The 20,534-nt window shown below is 37.8% G+C and overlaps 1 protein-coding gene across 1 annotated transcript in view; it reads left to right on the top strand.

Annotated features, from left to right (window-relative positions):
* LOC150094187 (pre-mRNA-processing factor 17) overlaps positions 1 to 20,534 on the top strand; it is a 181,293-nt gene that overhangs the window by 89,885 nt on the left and 70,874 nt on the right. The window contains exon 8 of the mRNA XM_090412418.1: positions 10,152 to 10,299. Within this exon, the coding sequence (XP_090268544.1) occupies positions 10,152 to 10,299 (148 nt within the window). The remainder of the gene's footprint in view (positions 1 to 10,151; positions 10,300 to 20,534) is intronic.

Raw genomic sequence — 20,534 nt, 5'->3', positions numbered from 1 at the left:
TTGAAGAATCAAGATGATATTCTGCTTGTGAATTTGTGCATATGAGAACAAGTTGAAGAGTTGTGGTCTTCAAAGTTTGAGAAATAGACGAATGATAGGAAATATGTTAGAAACCAAGTTGATAAGGAGATTTTACAATACAGATACAAGTGAAGGCTTTTAGTTCATAGTAGGTGGAGGGTGACTCAGGGTCATCCTTGCAAAGTGATAAAGGTATGGTTAAGTCTGTTCTTTTTGGCATTTTCTGAACATTGGAATGGGTCTCTGTTGGATGTTGTGAATGTGTTTGAGGAGAGATATGATAGGTATGAGGACATTAAAAGCCCTTCCTTCCACATTGAGTCATTAGACTCCCTGGAGGACCCCCACATAATAATAACAAATGCAAATTCATTAATATTAGGTGGCCATATCTGCACATATTCATTTGTGGATATTGTCACCTGGGTTCCAAGGAGATGGAGAGACGGGATGATCCTGGGATGTGTGAACATTGATAACTTACCTATGGAATTGTGCATATGGGGACAGATCTAGAGAACGTGGTCTTCAAAGTTATGAGGTCCAGATTTTTTTCAGGAAGGGTGGCAAATGTGAGGAATGGACTGTTAGATATTTCGAGTGTGTTTTTGGTGAATTGTTTAAAGAGAGATATGAGATGTATTTAAGTATTTCACTAAATTCGCTCTTCCTCAATTATTCTTTTCTGATAAATCAAGTGTCCTTTGCCGCAGCCATTCTGGTTTTGCCCTTTGACACTATAATTTGTCAAGTGGAGTGACACCGCTGTAATTTCTACTTGTTTGTGGAGATGAGTTTCTGCTCTCCTGACCATTCTCACACCACTCTTGTGAGTTTGAAAATTAGAAATATATGTGAAAACTATGAATATATGCAAGAATAAGGAAAACATTGACTACATTCTTAGTGTTCTCAAGAATTTAATCTGTAGTGGTTTTACAGAACAAGTCAAAACAAAAAAAAAAAAACAAGTCTGGCATGTTTGGCCAAGAGCTTAGTGTACCTGCTCTTCATACAGTAGGTTGTGGGTTTGAATCCCACCATGGGTATGGATGTTTACGATTATCCTTTTTAGATTTCATCGGCCATTGTGAGACCACTGCTTATTGGAGATTTATTTTCTAACTTTGCACTGAAAACAGTGCTGCATACATGCAATCCCACTTAAGTCCAAAGGAGGCCTAAGCCACCCCACAATATCCTGGGCTATCCAATTCAAGACTTGGGGATTTGAAGTCATTCTCTGGTGAGTCTTCCATGCTGCCAGTGTGCCCTGCACAGCACAAAAAGAGAGCATCTTGAAATCAGCCTGAGAGAGAGAGAGAGAGTCCAAAGCTTAGTAAGTCCATATAACTTTGCTGACCCCAATAAAGAATACAGATGTAGAGGTAACTTTTGATACAATGTGGTTCTTCCTGAAGTAGGTGGAGTCTTGGTTTTCAGCATAGTAGACAGCTTTTTCATGATAGAGGGTAGTGAGTGGTCACCCAGCACCCATAACTTGTACATTGATAATGACTACAAGGTCATGTTTCCTCAATCAATGTTAGTTTTATAGTGGAGTTCTACTTGTGTTATCCAACCTATGTTCTTCATCTTATTCTTCCATGTGTGCGATAACAACATTGTGTAACATGAACCAAAGTTTTTATACTCAGGCAACTTTCTCTTGTCATCACCTTTTTCCCAAGTTGTGTGAAACCGAGTCATCAGAGCATTGATTCTTGTCCTAATTCTATATACAGGTATCCCTTGCTTAACGTGGGTTTTATTAATGCAGCAAAATTAATTGCGACAATCCCTTTATATATGCAGCAAGAGTTTTAATTAATTTTTATTTAAATTAATTTACCAGCTTTAAATTTACCATGCAAAAACATGCAAACCTCGAGGAGTGTTTCCTGGCCGAGAGAAAGAAAGTCAAGCATGATGACGTCATTCCTCCCATTAAGCATTAAGAGTGGGTGTATTACAAGCTCCACTTCTGCTGTATTTACAAATTACGTTCCTCATAAATTTTACAGAAAAAAATGCTATCTAGAACTTTAATATCAAAAAAAGCAGTGCAACCTGGCTATAAAGTATCAAAAGATCACTTAACTCTTATGCTTGGAGGGAATGGTAATGGTGATTTTAAATTGAAGCCGCTACTTGTCTATCAAACTCAGAACCCAAGGGCTTTAAAAGGATGTAAGAAGAACTCTTTACCTGTAATTTGGTAGGCGAACCAAAATTTAAGTCTTATTTTGGTCTGGCAGTTGATGCTTATTGCAAGAGAAATAACTTAGCTTTCAAAGCTCTTTTGCTTTTAGATAACATACCTGATCATCCAAATTCTCTTAATGCTCTGTGTGAGAATATGAAAGTTTTATTTTTTACACCAAATAAGTCATCATTGCTACAACTCATGGACATGGGTGCCATTGCAACTTTCAAAGCCTATTTTCTTAAAAAGACATTCTCAAAGGCAGTAAAACAACAATGGGGAAAAAACGCAATTATGCTCCAAGAATTTTGGAAGAATTTTAACATTAAACACGCAATTGAAAACATTCGTGACCCGGAGCAAGTGTCTTCTAGCTGCATGAGAGCTGTTTGGAAAAAAACTTTTGCCAGAATGCACTAATGACTTAGGTGGTTTTCAAAATCCTGTGAACAACGTGGTTGAAGAAATCATTGCAGTTGGTGAAGACCTTGGTTTTGATGGTGTTTATGCAGAAGATGTTAAAGAATTATTGGATTCAAATTCAAAAGATTTCAGTGACAACAATCTTCTTGAAATTGAACAACAACGTGCATTTGAAGACAACAAACAAATAGAATGTGAAGATGAGGTTTCAAAGGAGATAACAAAGAACTGGATGGAATATTTCGCAGTTTAGAATCACTTAAGCAGCAAGTAATGGATATGGATCCAGATGTTAATCGAAGAAGGCTTGTTTGCCGAGGTCTAGAGAGTCATTTCGCTTGTTATTGTAGAATTTATTAAAACTGTTCAAATGACTCTTGATAACTTTTTTCCATAAAAAATTTATGGAAAAAAGTAATGCTTGTACCTACAGTAACTAATGTAGGTACAAGCATTTATTAAAACTTTGCATTACTTTCCTAAAAGAGTACAATATAAAATGAATTATCAATACACTAATCGATCATGGACAAATCGTAATTTTTACCATTGATTATTATATTTGATTAACGTGATTTTGATATACGCTGTAACATCGAGGGATTAATTAATTGCGTTAATCAAAGGATGCCTGTATTCAAATCTAGGCAGGAAGCGAGTCCCATCCTTGGTCCATTGATGTTGAGAGGAAATGTGTTTAGATTCTTGCAATGTAGCTCCATTGACTGAATTGGTGCAACATTAAGCTCATCTCATTTGTTTAGTCGAGGCAGTCATAATCTTTCCATCAGGCACCCATTGAGAGGTCGATAACTATCCTTAATATACGAAGTCCTAGAGGCTGCAAAGCATAATTCTGAAGTGGAGAGAGAGAAATTTTCTGTAATCTGGATAGATGTAATCTAGGTGTTAGCCATTGCAATGAGGGAATCCAATGTTACTTAAGACATTGTAAACCTTCATGGTTTACAGTGGCATGGAAAAATGCTAATGACACATCCTGAGGAAGATGTAACTATGAGCAGACTGCTACATCCAGGACAGTGCTAAGAGAGACTTTTCCCTAGGACTAACCTATTGTAGAGTCTAGAAAGAAGGAAATAATTCAGAATGAAGAGTCTCTATTGAGGTTTAATTGGGGTTTTTTGGGGAAGGTGTGAGAGAGAGGAGAGATAGAGAAAAGATCCTAGAGCAGATGGGAAAGAGAAACAACTTGTTAGAGAACCCCAAGGTGTCTCCACTCCTCTAGAACTAAGATAGGATGCAAGGATATGCCGTGCAGGAAAAACTCAGTTCTCAACCTTAAGTTTCATATCTTTGCCTGAAGGGACAAGAGAAAGTGTATTTGACTTTGTCACACCGATGTTTAAGCCTCAAACTTGAAAGAAGTTGACTGCTTGGTTGAGGGATACCTGCAAGCCTTCTCTAGTAGAGGCTATGCGTATAAGATCATCAGCGAATGCCATAGTGTTAACACTGGTTGTGTCAAGAGAGAGTAGCCAGTATGGCTTGGAAGAGAGAAAAGAAACTCATCAGTGACACAATTGAAGAAAATAGGAGGGGGGGGGGAGAGAGAGAGAGAGTGTATCTCCTTGGCATACACCCTTAAGTGCTGAGATCAATGATCTGAAGCCCATGGTGATAGTAAGGGAATTTGCAAAATCTCTGATATGTAAGTGAGGAAAGCTTCTGGACATCCTGCAGTAGACAGTGCTTGAAGTATAGCTCAAAGGGAAACACTGTCAAAGGCCTTATGGAAGTCCAGCGGTGCCATAAAGAGAGGTCGAAGTTGGTGTCAGGATTCAGAGAGAGGAGAGGAAAGAATGAAGATATTCTCAGCACACCCATCTGCAGTGATGAAGGCTCTGCCTAAAATCCTGTTGGAGGTATGACTGAAGAATCTTAGCTAACACTTTATGAAAGAGATGTAAGAGAACAGGAGCAACTATAATTTGATGGTGCATCTTCCTTTGGAATTAATGATGTTCTTGACTGGTGAGGATATAATAGTGTACATTTGGTGAACAGAAGTAAATCAATTAAATCTTGTAACATAGGCAGAGGGACTCACTTGAAGCTCTACAGCAGCAAAGCCATCTGATCCTGCAATTAATGAAGCAGCTGGAAGAAGATGGATGGAAAAGTTCTGCTTTTGGAATGAATCTTGAAATAGAAGGAGGATTAAATCAGGTAAGTATGGAGGTGGAAAAACATCCTTCCAAAAGTGGACAAACTCCTTATGCATCTGAAATGGTTGCTAGAGGGTCGCTACATAGTTGTCATTGGTAACACGCTCCAGAAAAGATAACTGCAGTTTTGTGTAATAATTGGCAATATTGCTTGCATTTTATTATTATACGAGGGCGGTCTGAAAAGTTCTCAGCCTTGACCATAGATGGCAACACTATTGGCAAGATTTTTTTTTTTCTAAGTTGGCACATCTGTCATAAGCATCCATGTGAAATTGGAAGTCATTCTATCAAGTAGTTTGTTTTATACAGATGTCTGAAGCAAAAGTGTTGTCTGTATTCCTTGAAATGGATAAAATTGAGTATCGTGCGGTTATAAAATTCTTTGTAGAAGAAATTCATTCGAAGTTCATAAAAGTTTATGGGCACTTTTTTCCTTCATTTTCGACAGTTAAGAAATGGGCTGCCAAGTTTAAACGTTGCCATGCCAGCCTTGAAGATGATCCACGTGAAGGACATCCAAAGAGTGAAACAACACCAGAAATCATTGATGAAGTACACAATATGATATTGGATGACTGGCGAGTCAAAGTGCATGAAATTGCTGAGATTATAGGCATTTCAAAAGAACGTGTAGAATATATTTTGCATGAAGAATTGCAAATGAAAAAGCAGCTTTGAGCAAGATGAGTGCTGCACTTGCTCACACCGATCAAAAACACACTCGCATGAAAATCTCTGAACAGTGAGTGCTTGGAGCATTTTAACAATAATAAAACTGATTTTGTGCGTCGATATATTACTACGGATGAGACTTGGATTCACCATTACACACCAGAATCTAAACAGAAGTCAAAACAGTGGACAGAAGTCGGTTGTTCACGCCAAAGAAGTTCATAAAAGTCAGTTCCATGAGCAGGAAGAGTCATGGCATCAGCGTTTTGGGATGCTAAAGGCATTTTGTTTATTAATTATCTTGAAAAGGGTAAAACAATAACCGGGGAATATTATTCCGATCTTTTAACCAGACTAGATGAAAAAATTTGTGAGAAAAGACCTGGTTTGCAGAGGAAAAATTATCTTTCATCAGGACAATGCACATGCACACAAAGGTGTTTTGGGAATGGGAAAATTTAGGGATCTGCAGTATGAATTGTTGGAACATCCACTCTGTTCCCCAGATTTGGCTCCCTCTGACTTCTATTTCTTCCCAAAACTGAAACTCTTCCTCGCTGGTCAGCCTTTTTCTTCAAATCAAGAGGTGATTGCAGCTGTAGAGGGGTATTTTGCCAATCTTACTGAGAACCACTACAGGGATGGGATAATGGCACTGGAATAAATGTATTATTTTTAAGGGAGATTATGTTGAAAAATTAAAATAATTTTGAAATTTGAAATTTGTTTTTTCATTGTTAGTCTGAGAACTTTTCAGACCACCCTCATATATGGGGTAAATATTGATGAAGGTTGATTGAGTAGGGTCAGGTATGGTGGGGAAATGACAGTGAACAAGTGGCTTGGGTTATAGACCTAAAAGTGAACTTCTGTGTTTGTTTACAAATGCCAGGAGTATCAGAAATAAGCTGATTGAGTTTATTCACCCAATTGTTTCAATAAGTGAAACATGGTTGAATGAAGATGAAATCCTGATGGGAATAGAAATGGAAGGATGCAGTGTTTTTTGGGATAGAAAGGATACGATGGGAGGGGTGTGATGCTGATCATAGCAGGAGAATTATGTCCACATAAGTTAGATATGAAAAAAGGGAAATAGTAACGGTGGTTTTGAGGTAGTGTGTGTTGTGATGTGGTAGTTGACAGGAAGAGATATTTAGTTGGATGTTGCTATTGACCAGGGAGTGTTGAGGGAGGTAATGATCAAATGTATAAGCAACTTGGGTTAGTGAACAAGAAGGACGATTATTATGACAATTTTAATTGTGGCAGTATAGATTGGAATGAAGAGATCATATTTGGGAATAGGGAAAATGAATTTTTCAAGTTCTTGAGAGACAACTATTTTAGACAGTATGTAAAAGAGGACAAGCAAGGATGAAGAGTTTTAGATCTGATTATTTCATCAGGGGATGTAATTGTGAATGGAATTTTGCACTTCCCTCCAGTTGGTGTGAGTGATCATGAAGTGATCACATGGGTTGTGGCTAGTCATACGAAGACTTCTGTGAGGAAAGAATATATGTGGAAGTACAAAACTGGTAATTATGACGAGCTTAGGAGATGGCTTGGAGTTATAGCATGTAATGAGTAGTTCAGTGGAAAGGAAATAGATGCTGCTTGGGAAGAAACAAAGAAATACTTAACTGCATCAATGTGTGAATGTATTCTGAGTGTCAAAAAGCTAATGAATAGGTTAAGGGTGTAAAATGGATGGAGCATATCAAGCATGAAATCTGGAAGAAGAAGAAGAAGGTGGCAATTTTGTAGCACTACAAGATAAATAATGGTAATGATGATGATGATGTAATCATCACCACTTTCTTCAGATTCCTTGTTAAGTATCCTCAGGAGTGTACAGAATGTTATTGATATACTACTACTATGTGAATATTAATATTACTACTATATTAATCTGTGATAATCATAATATGAAAAATGAATAGATTTTATAACTAGAAATATGCATAATTATAATTTTTGCACAAGAGAATGGAAATTAATAATTATTTTTAACCATAATTAATAAGTTATTTTGTTATGAATGAGAATATCATGAAATGCTTTTCTTTGACATTAAGGTTAAAAAGGACATAGAAATAGATATCAATCATTGTTATAGGCAAACCTGAGATATCTACCATTCTGGTTGTTTCATAATTGAAACAACTAGAGAATGAAATAGGTTAAGGGTATAAAATGGATGAAGCATATCAAGCATGAAATTTGGAAGAAGAAGGAGGTGGCAATTTTGTAGCACTACAAGATAAATAATGGTAATAATGATGATGATGTAATCATCACCATTTTCTTCAGATTCCAGAAATAGATATAAAGACAAGGATTGAAGTTGCACGGCAGTCCTTCATGAAAATGAGAACACTATTCTGCAATAAAGACCTAAACACGGAAGTCAGATGCCGAATGCTGAAATGCTACGTGTGGTCTATTCTGCTCTATGGAGTTGAAACATGGACATTGAAGGTGACAACCATCAAGAAAATCGAAGCCTTTGAGATGTGGCTATACAGAAGAATGCTAAAGATATCATGGACAGAAAAAATTACCAATGAAGATGTCTTAAAATCCATTGGCAAAGCTAAACATCTTGTACAAATAATCAAGAAACGAAAAACATATCTTGGCCACATCATGAGAAACAGCAAATACCAACTTCTGCAAACTATTTTGGTAGGAAGAATTGATGGCAAAGGAACTAGAGGAAAAAAAAGAATATCATGGTTTGACAACATCAAGACGTGGACAGGAAAGAGCAGTGCACAACTGCTCAGATTAGCACAAGAGCTCAGTTTGTTCGCCAAGATGGTCGCTGACCTTCGATAGAAGATAGCACAATAATAAGAAGAAGAGAATGAAACCCAAACATAAAAGGAGGTTATTCTAGAGCATAAGAAATTCCTGTGAACAAAAGAATTTTGTTATTAACTATGATCTGAACGAAAGTAAAGTTTAGATGACTGTGCAAATATACAGATTTCATTACATTCTAGCTATCCACACCATAGTTGTTACTTTCCAACATTTTGAATCTTTCTCTAAATTTTGTCATTAAATATGTTCGATTTGAAGAAAAATTGAAATGGCTCAACAGATGGTAGAATCTAGATCTAATACTAATTTTAAATTAAATCATTCTAGCCACCTGAATTTGATTTCTTACTATCCTTAAAGTTTGGGAAATTGTCATCCTTAATTGTGTAACATAAATTTATGTATGTTATTTTATTTTAATTTAATCTTATTTATTTTTTATCAGATATATTTTAATTCAATTCTATATCACGCTACTGCACGCATAGTGGGATTCCATTGTAAGCATGCTCCCTAACTGTATGTTATTCCTAGTATTATTTGAAATTACTGTACTGACGATATCCTAAGATACTTAGGAAGAAATATTACTTATTAAATAGTTTAAGTACTGTGGTCACGTGTATGTTTAAGTTATGAATATTCCACAGGTTTTACTATATAATAGACTGAATTTGATTGGCAGTTTGCATTTTAGAAAACATAAACATGCCTATTAATTAACAATATATGTGTGTATATATATATATATATATATATTAACAATATATGTGTGTGTGTGTGTGTGTGTGTATATATATATATTAATTAACAATATATGTATGCACGTACGTGTGTGTGTGATATGCACAGAACTCTCATCAAATTTCAGCCGAGACTCTAGCATCAATGATGTGCTAAAGAAAATTCACTGTCTCATTATAACACTGTTCCTTTTGTCCTGTCGATTGTGTTACATTAGGATGCTTCTTTAAATATGAAAAAAAAAATCGATATGTAATTTCTTCTGAATATTGTGAATTTCCCTGTAGCATAAGGCATTTTGACTTAAGATCTTTGACTCTCTGTTCAAAATATGGATCATTGCTTTCCATGTTTCTTAACTAGTCAGTTTTTTTTTTTTTTTTTCAAAGCCATAAGTCTTTGTGATGTAAACTTATGGGTACAATATGAGTAGATTCTTCATACTGAATTTTGTAATCTGAATTTCAGTTTTCTTCTTTCCAGATGTTTATAGGGACATAAATATGCACTGAACTGTAAACACTTTTAAATTAAACTGATAATAAATGAATAGTAAGGTAAATTACAACTATTCCATGCAACTGCATGCTGTATTGTAAGTTCCCTCTGCAACTGTGAAGTGATTGTGTGAAATGACTTTTTAATGCAAATCTTATACAATATCTTGATGGAGAACTTATACTGTATATTGGATAAAATAATGTGAATTCCTTTATTAGCAGGCTGTCACTTAGGCTGTCAGCAACCTACTGTAGAAGGATACACATCCTGCTCGCCTCACTTCTGTGGCCTGGCATTTCATATAATTGTAATAGAATTTATACTAGTTGTAAAATAGTCATAAAGTGAGCTGACATGAAGTGGGGATCTACTGTATTACATTTCGTTTGTAGTTTTTTTTTTTTTTTTTAAATTTATTGTGAATTAAAAATATATTTTATATTTGAAATAGAGAATTGACAAAATATTAGAGAAATATAGTATTGTTTATTCATACATAATCTTTTTACTGATTACTACTAAATTTTTAAGTCTTGTGCCCTTTTGTTGTTGTTATTTAGTTATGGGAAGTATATAAGGAGCGAAGATGTATCAGGACTTACATAGGTCACAGACAAGCTTTGAGAGATATTTGTTTCAACAATGTGGGTGACCAGTTTCTTTCTGCTGGTTATGACAGATATGTCAAACTCTGGGATACGGAAAAAGGTGAACTGAGTCTAGCTAAATTATCATTTATGCATGTTTGATCTCTATTTATAAATGGAAATGAATTTTTTCCATTTAAATTCATACATAATTTAAAATAAGTAAAAATAAAAAATGAACAATTACATGGTGCTGTACCAAAAGTCAGTTGACATGCAGTGGTTGGTTAATTGAAGGGTTGTTATTTTGAAATCAGATAAACAGTAGATTAATCTCTCTCTCTCTCCACACACACACACACACACAGCTTGGAAAGAAGTCAATGGACACCATAGTGTGAGGAACAAACAGCCACAGTGTCCACGTAAATAAGATGTAGGACCTTTTTTCACCAGTGACTGCAGCAATCCTATGGAGTATATACATTCCACAAGCATATGATAGTGATCAATGGGAATTTTGGACCATTCTTCCTGTAGGCATGTAATAGATCCTGGACTGTTGCAGGGGAGGTGCACTCTTTGCTCCACTGAAGATGATGCTGCATGCTGGTTTGGGGTGTGGGACTTGCATATTACAGTCCTACCAGAGAAATCCATGTTGCAAGCCTCATTTCTGAATGTTTTAGTGCAGATATTAATGTTTTCCAGTCAATGCCTGGAACTCTGCATTCAACATGTCGGACAGTGAATGGTGGTTTTAACATATTATCCTTTCTACCATCCTTGGTCACATTTGGTGAGTGTGGTGTGGGTAGCACTTGCAGTTACTCCCTGCGCTTACATCTCAGTGTGGTAACAATACATCCCATGCTGAAGTAGAGAAACTGAGGAACTTTTAGCCAAATATGAAGAGAATGAAGACCTAACTGTTGCTAAGGAGCTCATAGCAATGCTGGATAAAAACAGAAAGGAAAGATGGATCTCAATCATCCATGAACTCGATTTCACCACATCTAGCCAGAAAAGTTGGTCACTTCTGAGAAAATTAGGTGGGGCAGAACCAACAACACACAAAACAACAGAGATAACTCCTGATCAAATGGCTAATCATTTATTGAAAACCTCCAAGATATGTCCCTGCTCTATCAGGAAAATTACTGTGCAATCTTCCATCTGACAAATCCTGAAGACGGGCCCTCGAGCTTCCTGAACTTGTACACCCAGTATCTCGGGAAGAGGTACAGGTAGCCTTAAAACTCACCAAGAATGGCAAGGCTGCAGGAGTGGATGGTATCCTCCCCGAGTTACTAAAACATCTCAGTCAACAAGGCCAAACATGGCTGGCCGCCCTTTTCTCAAAAATTATAATGACTGGAAAACTACCAAATCTGTGGCAGGAAGCCAAAATAATTGCCGTTCCCAAACCAGGGAAAGATCCAAATGATGTCAAAAATCTACGACCTATCTCTTTGCTTTGCTCCACCTTTAAGCTCTTTGAAAGAATTCTCCTTAAAGGAATTTCACCACTCATCGAAAGAGCACTCCCGATTGAACAAGCTGGCTTCAGGCCGGAAAGAAATTGCTGTGACCAGATCCTGGCCCTGACAGCACAGATTGAAGCAGACTTCCAGAAAAACTTTAATCCTGAGCCACTTTCGTTGACCTAACATCAGCTTATGACACAGCGATCTCCCACAGGGCTCTATGTTATCTCCTTTACTCTTTAACATCTACATGCACGACTTACCACATACCAGCTCAATGAAGTATATGTATGCTGATGACCTAGCGATCCTACATCAATCTACCTCCTTTGCCTGGAATCAACCTTGAACACAGACCTGAACATCCTGGAAGAGTACATCAAGCAGTAGTACTTGAAGCCAAATCCAACAAAAACTGTTTCCACAGTATTTCACCTGAACAATGCAGAGGCAAACTGACACCTCAACCTTTCTTTCTGTGGAAAAATGGTAGAACACGAACCTCACCCGAAATACCTTGGAGTGAGCCTGGACAGAAGCCTAACCTATAAAAGGCATATCACCAACCTATCCAACAAAATTAAAACAAGAAACAATATCATTTCAAGGCTTGCTGGAACAACTGGGGTTGTGGTGCAGAAGTTCTAAGGTTGTCTGCACTAGCCCTTGCATTCTCTGCAGCAGAGAATCTGTGCTTCTTTTCCTTGTCTGGGAAAGAAGTGCACACAATAACATTATAGACACCCAACTAAACTCTACCATGTGCACAATTAGTGGGACAGTGAGAAGCACCCCCCCCCCTCTCTCTCCTAGCTGCCTACCCTATCTAATATTGCTCCACCAAACATACGAAGAAGACAAGCCTCGATTAAAGAATTTATTAAAGCAATGAGCAACTCACTCCTGCCCCTGCACCAGACTCCTCTCATAAATCCACCTAGTCTTCACCTAAAATCTAGAAAGCCTTTCTGGTCCATGGATGAATTCTCTTCAGCTGCCCTGCCATCAACACCTGACATGAAAGAATACTGGTCCAACAATCTCTCCCAACAAACGGCTTCCTGGTAGAAGATCCCTGTGCTCTGCAGCCTGATTCTCTTCCTAGGAAAATTTGGTCATCAATCAACAGGATCAGAACTAACCAGGGCAGATGTGGCTACCTACTACATAAATGGAGGCTGTTAGATCACCCTTATTGTGATTGTTCTCCTGTGGCTCAGACAATTACTCAAGGTGCCAATTTCACGATGGCGGCCTACAGGATATCCACAAGGTGACAGATGAGGCCTTGGATTCAGACTGGACATTGACCTGTAGCTGTTCTGTATTCCTTTTGCCATAAGAATAAATAAATAAAGTGTGGTATCACTGATTGTTAACCTGGGATGGCCCAATCATTTCAGCAATTTGCCAAACAGATAGGCCTTCAATGTAGTATCCTATCACAATGCCTCTTTCAAACTCCCAGTTCCCTTCTCTCAGCCATTTCACCAGACATAGTTGTAGTGGTCACAGTAGATTGATTTGGAGGAAAATTGTTGATAGGAGATTAATATTAATATAAACTTAATCATGTAGTGCTGCCATTGTAACCTGAATATCCTTTGAGGATACATATCAAGGGATATTCAGGTTACAAATTGATGATGACATATGTAGAAAGTTTTTTTACCTTATGTGTACTATATGTTAAAGATACCAAGAAATTTTATAAATTTGGTTTTCTCACTTGTTTGCTTACTTGGGAAAAAAGGATTAAAACCAAGTTTTTAAAATTTCTTGGTATCTTTAACATATATATAATATTATTGATTTAAAATATATATTCAGGTATGTGTGTATAGTATGGCTTAATAGTCAGAAAATCCAACTTAATAAATGACCAAATCATATACAACATAACTGTTTTAGGATTACTACAGCATAGTGAGATACAAGCCAGTTGTTTGAAAAAGCCAATCTTCATACTTTTCAAGAACCAGAGAAATTTCAGATGAGGTTTGGGTTAGCTAAATGTGGATGATAAAAGGATGTCAGCAGAAAACTCCACTTTTTTTTTTTTTTCAATCCACAAGCCTATAACAACTGGAAATAAAAAATCTAAAGCAGACTTCTTAAAAGCAAAATGCACTGAGCTTTCCTTTGATTAAATGCCATTCAAGCCTTCTGATCCCTTGTCAAGGCTAATCTGTCTCCTACTGTTTCCATTCCGCTCTGTTTTTCTCTCTCATCCTAATGGAACAGTTGTAATATCTCCTGAAAATAAGACAGCCCTGTTGGCATCATTCTTCTCTTTCAACTTGGTCATTCAGTTTCTTCTTGTTTCAATGACTAAGGCAAATGTATTCCACAGACCCACTCTCAGTGTACCTTCTCTGATGCCAGAAGGGTATTAGAGAAATACTCAAATATCTATTATAATAATAAATCCCCTGCCAAGATGGTACCCTCCAGTTGTACTAAGAGCAGCTTTTCTGCTCCAGAACTTTCTCATCCATCCTTCATCACCTTTACATGCTGTCATACTATCTGGCATCTATCCAACAGCATTGAAGTAAGCTTTTATCCAAACATCCTAAAATGGGAGATAAAAGTCAGTCAAACTGTTGTCTATTGCCTCAATACTTGCAAAAGTGACAGTGGTCATCAATAACCAGCTTCTTCACTACCTAGAGACTCGTCAATTAATTAGTGGTCATTAATATGGATTCTGCCATTTTCATTCTACAGCAGATATCCTCGCCAACTTTACCCACCTTTTGCAAAGAGCCCGTAGAAAGCTTTGGAGAATTTCATGTGATCAGTGTACATTTGCAAGGTATTTGATTGAGTGGCATCATAACCATTTTTCTAAGTTGCCACCTCATGATCTCCATCCTACCCTTTTTGAATGGGTGGGTTGCAAGCTTCTTCTCTGTCCCCTTCATGTGAGGGACCTGTTCATGGTAGAGACTATCTCCCAGTAATGGTAATGGCCCTTTTCATTCTTCTTCTTTTTCTTTACTTTTCTTCATGTATTCTTTTGCTCCACTTCTCCTGAGTCTTTTTTATTATCCTATCTGTGTTTGCTATGCAGTGCAACCCAAAGACATCTGGAAAGGGGGGGAGGGATCCTGGTATTCTTGTACTACTTTGGCCTCTGCTTCAACAAGATGGGTGGTCCTGGATGGCCCAGCCAGGATCATTTGGCTAGTGGGCTCGTCTGCAAAGGTCAAAGGTGTTGCAGTAAGTCTGCTTCCTCATAATCCAGGGACAGGGCCAAACTTGGGAGTGGAACACCAGAGTAACCCTGGTGTTCCACTCCCAAGCATAGTCATTGCTTGCCAGAGAGTGTTTCCATGTGTGGCTTCGTGGTGGGTGGAGGACTCTGGCACAGAACCAAAAACCATTCTAGCATGAAATTTTCATCCTCAGTCATTTCGGGGGGGGGGGGTGTCCTCAACCAAGAATCGATACCATTGATATGCATTTTGACAAAAGGAGCAAGAAACAAAAGATGTGATACTATAAATGCACCAGTTTTTCTAATCATGCATACTACAGGTGAAAATCCAATAGGGAAAATGTCACCCTTCTTCATTCAAAAAGGTATAGAAGGGTTGGCAGGGTCTTGCAAAACAGTAAAGAAACTACGTTCTGGCAGTGTCCTTGTAGGAACATCGTGTCAACAACTTTCTGAAAAACTACTCAGAACAACATCAAGGTATGAGGTGTATCGTGATCCATAGGGATGGTCACCTGGTTCCAACCAAAAATATCATCATTAATTTGATATTCCTAAGCATCCAACATCTGTTAAAGCAGGATATGTCAGTGTCCTGTTTGAGTGTACACTAAGATGTTTCAAATGCCAGAAATACTGACATGCCCAAACTTCCTTTTGTGACTCTGCCACCTATGCCTGATATGACAGTAAAGAGCATGATAACCAGTCTTGCTGTGCCAAGAAAGCTAAATGTGTAAACTGTCAGGGAGATCACCCAGCATACTTCCATGCATGTCAGAAGTTGAAAAGATGAGAAAGAAATACAAAAAATAAGAACAGAACAGAACACATCAGGATGCAAGAATAAAGTTAGATACCACCACAGTTGCTTTGAGATTCTCTTATGCTGAGATGGTAACAGTAAAGAAAATGCCAACAGCAACTCAGACTTGCATATCTATTCCATCATATCTGAACTTTATGATCAGATCATGATTGTTTCTCTGTTGAGTGTGTCAATTGCAAGATGTACACTTCCCTCCTTCAAAAATGATTCCATTCAATGAGAACCTGCTTGTGAAAAAAATTATGGTGAGATTATCACTTATAAGACAAACCACCAGACACTTTTCCACAGAAAAAATGGATATTTCAGTATCCATTGAAAGCAACTTGAACTTACCAAGTGATCCTGACACTTCTACTATCAACCAAACTGACACATCCAATGATGTATTGAACATTTTTCCAGAGGAAAAGATGGACACTGGTCATCCATGCTTCTCAAAATCTAATGAGAAATATAAACCTGATAAGGGCAAGTTTGCAACCTCTTGGAAACCAGACAAATAGGAAAATTTTTACAATGGAACTGTCGTGGGTTTTGTCAGTCTATATATCGATGATATCAAGCACCTGCTGCAGAAACGCAAACCTTTTTGTTTCTGTCTGCAGAAAACTTATTTAAAACCCACTGAGGATCCTACCATCAGGAATATCACTCTTGTGTGCAAGGAGAGAACTGGAAATTTCTTGCACACAGTGGAGTAGGTATTCTCATGGACAACCATACTCTATTCCATTATGTTCAGCTTAATACTGCACCACCTAAGTAGCTAAGGTTAAATTTCCTAAATTTATTTCCAAAAAATAAAATAAATAAAATTTTTTATATATATGTGTATACAATTACAAAAGTTAGGCGAGATTTGCTGATTTATAGAATACTATCTCCCACGAGGGGGAAAGACGTAAACCATCGGATCTGTTTAGGTTAGGGGAGTGAAGTAATGTTTCACATGTTTCTTTGTAAAGCCGTTCCATGAGGAACTGATTTTTGTGAATGACTTTTGTCTTTTTCCAATGAATTCTATGTCTAGTGTTGATGGCGTGCTTTGCAAGTCCAGACTGTTCAGGTTCAAAGTACTGAATATACGACTTGTGTTCTTCTAACCGGATCAGAGCAGATCTTCCTGTTTGTCCGAAATATGATAACACACAAGAGCAGGGAATCTGGTAGATGCCTGGATAGCTGAGATGTGGGAGCTTGTCCTTTAGAGACATGAGGAATGTAGAGATTTTTTCTGATGGGTCGAAAGGCAACACAAATATTTAGTGGTTTTAACACTTTAGCTATGCATTTGCTAACGCCTTGCACATAGGGGATAGGTATATGCTTTGTTTCTTTTGTATTTGAAGAGGATGCTGAAGCACGACTACTTAAAGCTCTTTTTATGAAGGAATTCTTATAACCATTGGATAAGAAGGAGGAATTAATATATTGTAATTCTTTTTGTAATAGTTCTTCTGAAGAACAAAAGGAGTGGGTTCTATGAACCAGTGTTTTTATAGTACCTGCCTTTTTACTGGGATGATGATGTGATTCAGCATGGATATACTGGCCTGTATGAGTCTCCTTCCTATAGACTGTGAATTGTAAGGTTACCATCTGGTTGGCAAAGAATTAAGAGGTCTAGAAAGGCTAACTGCTTATTTACGTCTACTTCTAGGGTGAACTGGATCCTTGGATGAAGTGCATTTATTTTTGAGAGAATTCAAAGGTGGTAAGGTGGTACAACACCGGGCAACTCGTTGCAAAGGTGGAGCAAGCTAACATCACTCCTGTCTCAGTATCTCCATAATGCAAAACACATCTCCTTGCAGATATGTATAATGTTATGCATTAAGGGAAGGGCTACTACCCAGACTAGTTTCGACCTTTATCGAGGTCTCTTCGGTGTTGTACCACTTTACCCCAGTCCTGAAGATACTTTCAGGCGCAAACTTTGTTTGCTCACACTTGGATAAAGGATTAAACTAAATTTATTATAGTCTAACCAAGTGAAAAATACACTTTCAACATCTTTCTCTAAATCAGAGTAATTTAATAAAAAGGTGGCGCACTGTTTGGCAACTCCTATAGGTAGAGATGACCTTGCTAATGCTTCTGCCTGGTATCTCCACTTGAGCCTGGCTCCCACTGAAGAGACCTCAATAAAAGTCGAAACTAGTCTGGGTAGTGGCCCTTCCCTTAATGCATAACATTATACATATCCGCAAGGAGATGTGTTTTGCATTATGGGAGATACTGAGACAGGACCGATGTTAGCTTGCTCCACCTTTGCAACGAGTTGCCTGGTGTTGTACCACCTTACCCCAGTCCTGAAGATACTTTCAGGTGCAAACTGTGTTTGCTCACACTTGGATAAAGGATTAAACTAAATTTATTATAGTCTAACCAAGTGATAAATAAACTTTCAACAGTTATTGTTTATCTAGCCTTTGTACTTGTACTGAACTGACGATGCCTGTGATACTCAGGCGAAAATTCTACTAATAAAGAATATTTTACATGAGTTAATTCTGTTATTATAATAGTAAGTAATATGTCTACTCACGGTATTTCCTTACTGAAACTTATAAGAAGAGATGTTAGAGGTTTTGAAGAAATTCAAAGACAGAGGTGTGGACCATCATCAAGTTTTTCATGCTGCAAGAAAAGTCCATAACTTTGTATGAGACTTTAGTGGACTGTGCACCGGCATATCCAACAGTTTGCCAGATGTGATGTGTGGCAAAGTTTAAAACTGGGCATCCTGAGACAACAGATGCCCCCCCCCCTGGGGGGGGCATCTGTTGTCTCAGGATGTCTGTGGAAGGACTTCCAGACCTTCCAGGTCAGGAAGTCCTTCCACAGCAATCACATCTGAAAACATCAATGCAGTGCATGCCATGATCCTTGATGATAGATGAATACCAGCCAAAAACATTGCAAAGACTCTGAGGATATCCAAGGAATAAGTTGGGATCATTATCCACAATCATTTGGACATTCAGAAGATCTCAGCAAAGTGGGTCACCAAATGTTTGAATGCTGATCAAAAGAGTTTCAAAATGACTCAAGGGATTTTGAGAAATCAAGTATAAATTTTTTGGCTTGTACTGTGACTGTTGAGGCTTCATCACTATGACTCAGAGACCAAACAACAGTCAATGGAGTGGAGACACAAAGATTTTCCACGGCTAAAGAAATTCCGAACCCAAAAGTAAGTACTAAGGTTCTTGCTGTTGTTTCTTGGGATATGGGTGGTGTAATCCTTACAAAGTACCTCAAAAAAATTTGAAACTGTTATAGTAGCAGTATTCTACAGCTCTGAAGGAATTGAAGGAGATACTAAAGGAAAAATGCCATAAAGAGGCATGTTGCTTTTGCAGGACAACGCACCTGCCCACACTGCTCATGAAGCCCAACGGACAATACACAACTTGGGCTTTTATTGTCTGCCTCACCCACCCTATTTGCCAAACCTGGCTCCATCTGACTATCATATCCTATATTTAAAGAAACATTTGAAAGGAACAAAATTTACCACATATTATGAAGTCATATCTGCAGCTGAGAACTGATTTGTGCAACAAGGGAAAGACTTGTCTGAGAGGATTGCGAATGATGCAGCAGTATTGTAATGAGTGTATAACACCTTATGGGGAATACATAGAATAATATGTAAGTTACATGGTTCTATCTTATTTCCTTCATGGTGAATATCACAACTTTTCAGCACATCCTTGTATATTTATCCCCAGGTTCTGAACTAAATGAAATGGAACTCGATAATCTCATAATGCAATTTCCTCAGCTCATACTCCTAATGGGTGACTTTAATGGATATAACACTCTGTGGTGTAGTGCTAACATGAATAGACAAAGTCATATTATTGAGTGAATGCTCAACAACCATGACCTCTCCCTTAATAACAGAGCAAATACATTCTTCTACTTGCCTACCCAATCTTATTCCAGTCGATCTTACATTATGCTCCTATTCCATCTTCCACTGCTTGCATGGGCTGTAGATGAAAACATATATGGAAGGGATCATATTTTTCTCTTATCAGTAATATGTCTTCACAGGAATACTATCCTCCTACCCACATGCCTATGTGGAAAATGGACCTGGAATACTGGAATACGTTTTCCCATCTTTTTAAATTTAATACCAAGGCAGTCAGCCAACCACCTATTAATGAAGCAGTAAAGCATGTAACAGATTGTATTGTCCATGCAGCAACAGCAGCAGTTCCAAAAACAGTCCCAATTTCTACTCTGTCCAAAGCCTTGATGGAACCCAGAGTGACAAGCAGCCAAAAAAGATCAAGATAGGGTATGGGGTATATTTCATAGATACACTACCACAACAAACTCATAGCATTTAAACGTGCTCGGGCCAAAGCACATCATGTGAGATATCACAGCCAAAAAAAAAACAATCCTGGATTCCATTTACATCAACAATTAATCAAACAACCAGTGCAGAAACTGTCTGGGATAAAATCTGGAAGATGAAAGGTAGATACAAAGCACACCAGTTATCTATATTATTGCTGAGGCCAAAGCTATTGCAGACACTTTGGATGAAAACTTTGCCAGAATTTCAGCAACAACTTCATATCCTCCTGAATTTTTTTAATATTGAAAGAGCAGCAAGAGAAACAACGATTAAGCTTCTGTATAGTACGCCTGACGCAGATGCAGTGACGGGAGATGGACTAGAAAAACAACAGAGTGGAGACCAATGGATGGAGCAAGACAAAGAGGAAGACCGAGAAGAAGGTGGAGAGATGAACTGGAACAAATTACAGGGGTGAGATGGATGGAAGAAG

This window comes from Typopeltis vanoorti, chromosome 22 (genome assembly GCF_054136105.1).
Source record: "Typopeltis vanoorti isolate ZY-2024b chromosome 22, IOZ_Tvanoo_1.0, whole genome shotgun sequence".
In the NCBI taxonomy this organism is placed as follows: Eukaryota; Metazoa; Arthropoda; class Arachnida; order Uropygi; family Thelyphonidae; genus Typopeltis; species Typopeltis vanoorti.
The sequence above is the reverse complement of the archived record's forward strand: the minus strand, read 5'-3'. Positions and strand labels throughout refer to the sequence as shown.